Source organism: Apis dorsata, unplaced genomic scaffold (assembly GCF_000469605.1).
Source record: "Apis dorsata unplaced genomic scaffold, Apis dorsata 1.3 scaffold_575, whole genome shotgun sequence".
Lineage (NCBI taxonomy): Eukaryota > Metazoa > Arthropoda > Insecta > Hymenoptera > Apidae > Apis > Apis dorsata.
In genome coordinates this window covers 531,165-532,961 of record NW_006263785.1, presented here as the reverse complement: position 1 = coordinate 532,961, position 1,797 = coordinate 531,165, and the positions used below count along the sequence as shown (strand labels likewise).

The 1,797-nt window shown below is 19.4% G+C and overlaps 1 protein-coding gene across 1 annotated transcript in view; it reads right to left on the bottom strand.

Annotated features, from left to right (window-relative positions):
• Window positions 1-394: 394 nt before the first annotated feature.
• LOC102680912 (DNA replication licensing factor MCM4-like) overlaps window positions 395-1,797 on the bottom strand; it is a 5,415-nt gene continuing 4,012 nt past the window's right edge. Inside the window, exons 6-8 of the mRNA XM_006621009.2 lie at window positions 1,065-1,465; window positions 790-1,000; window positions 395-674 (exon numbers count right to left, since the gene is read on the bottom strand). Of these exons, the coding sequence (XP_006621072.1) occupies window positions 579-674; window positions 790-1,000; window positions 1,065-1,465 (708 nt within the window). The 3' untranslated portion in view covers window positions 395-578. The remainder of the gene's footprint in view (window positions 675-789; window positions 1,001-1,064; window positions 1,466-1,797) is intronic.

Genomic DNA, 1,797 nt, shown 5'->3' with positions numbered 1-1,797 from the left:
TATATTACTTATATATTATATATTAAATTTTTATATTTAAAATCAAAATTGTAGAGAAATAGCCAGATATTTTTATTTGACAAATTTTTAAATTTTCTACATTTCTCCTATTACTTAAATTAAATCCTTACTTAAATTTCAGAATCGATTTTTTCGAAAACAAAGTTATTAAATGACATATTATGTGATTATTTTTAAAATTATTATTTATTAATTATATTATCCATCTAATATATAATTCATATGATAATTTCATATGATAAGTATTGTTTTATAAATTTCATGAAATTTTATTTTTTTTTATAAATATTTAGTCGCGAATAAAATATTTTTTGAAGATTTATTAATTCTATTTAATAATAAAGATTATATTAAATATAAAATATTATACAAAATAAAACATTACTTTATTAGAAAAATGTATTTAATATATCAAATCAATAAAAACTTGTAATACAAACAATAAAAATTCTTTTTAGATTATATATATTTTTTTATTCTTCATTTATGAATTTAATTTAGTATATTCAAAATACATAAAATAAATGAAAAAAAAAAAAATATAAAATAAAAATGGATTAAGAAATGCGAATACTACTTCTTCCAATTATTGTTATTAATCCATTATCTTGTAACTCTCTTAAAGCATCTTCAAACATATCTCGGGTAATCAACTAAAAAACAAAACAATTGTAATAATAATTCTTGCAATAGATAAAATATATTAATAATTTTTACAATGTTTCTAAATTGTAACTCATTATATTATAAAAATATATATGTACTAACCAATTCAGAAGATTGCTTTATTTCAGCAAAAAGTTTTTGTTGACTAAGTATATGAATTTTATCCTTTTTTTCAATAAGTTTTTGAAGTACATCATATAATTCTTTCTTTTTTTTTCTAGCTATTGAAGATATACCTGTAGTTAAAATACTTATATCTATTTTGCCACTTAATGGATCAATTGCAGATTGTTTTAAAGCTTCTCTATGCAACCTATTTTAATAAAAATTAAATATATTACAATTTAAATATATTATAATTTTTATTTATTACAAACCTCCATGCTTCTTCAACATCTTGTAATTCCACAATAGAACTGAGTCTTATTTTAGCATGTGCTTCAGATAAACGTATCAAAGATTCTAATTGTCTAGGATAGGCTGTTATTTGTCCACGTCCTCTTCCAACTCGTCTCATATCAACATAAGCTTGTATTAGTCTTTGTTGGCTTTCTTCATTAAGAATAGGATGAACATGTTCTTTTGCAAAAACTATATAATCACGAATAATACTTCTGCTTACTTGTTCATCTTCATCTTCTTCTGATGTTTTATAATATAAAGATACCATGTGAGTTGCAAGTTTACTATCATATGTATCACTTTGTGGATCTAACATTAAAAAAATTAAATCAAAACGAGAAAGTAATGTATGTGGTAACTTCACATTTTCGACTACCTAAAAAAATATACATTTTACAATATTATGACAAAATTAATATGATAATGTATATAAATTGAAAATATTTTTTGTATTTATGAGAAATAAATATATAAGTATATATATATATATATATATAACTCATTATACACTCATATATACATATATATATACATATATATATACTCATATATACACACAAGATGTTAATATATTTGTAAAGATTTTAGAAGTTAAAATAAAAAATTGATATATCAATTAAAGTTTATCTATTAAATTATAAGTAAAGTTTGAGTAAGATAAAATAAGATCAGAAATTTAATTTAAACTTAAATTATTTATAATTTAAT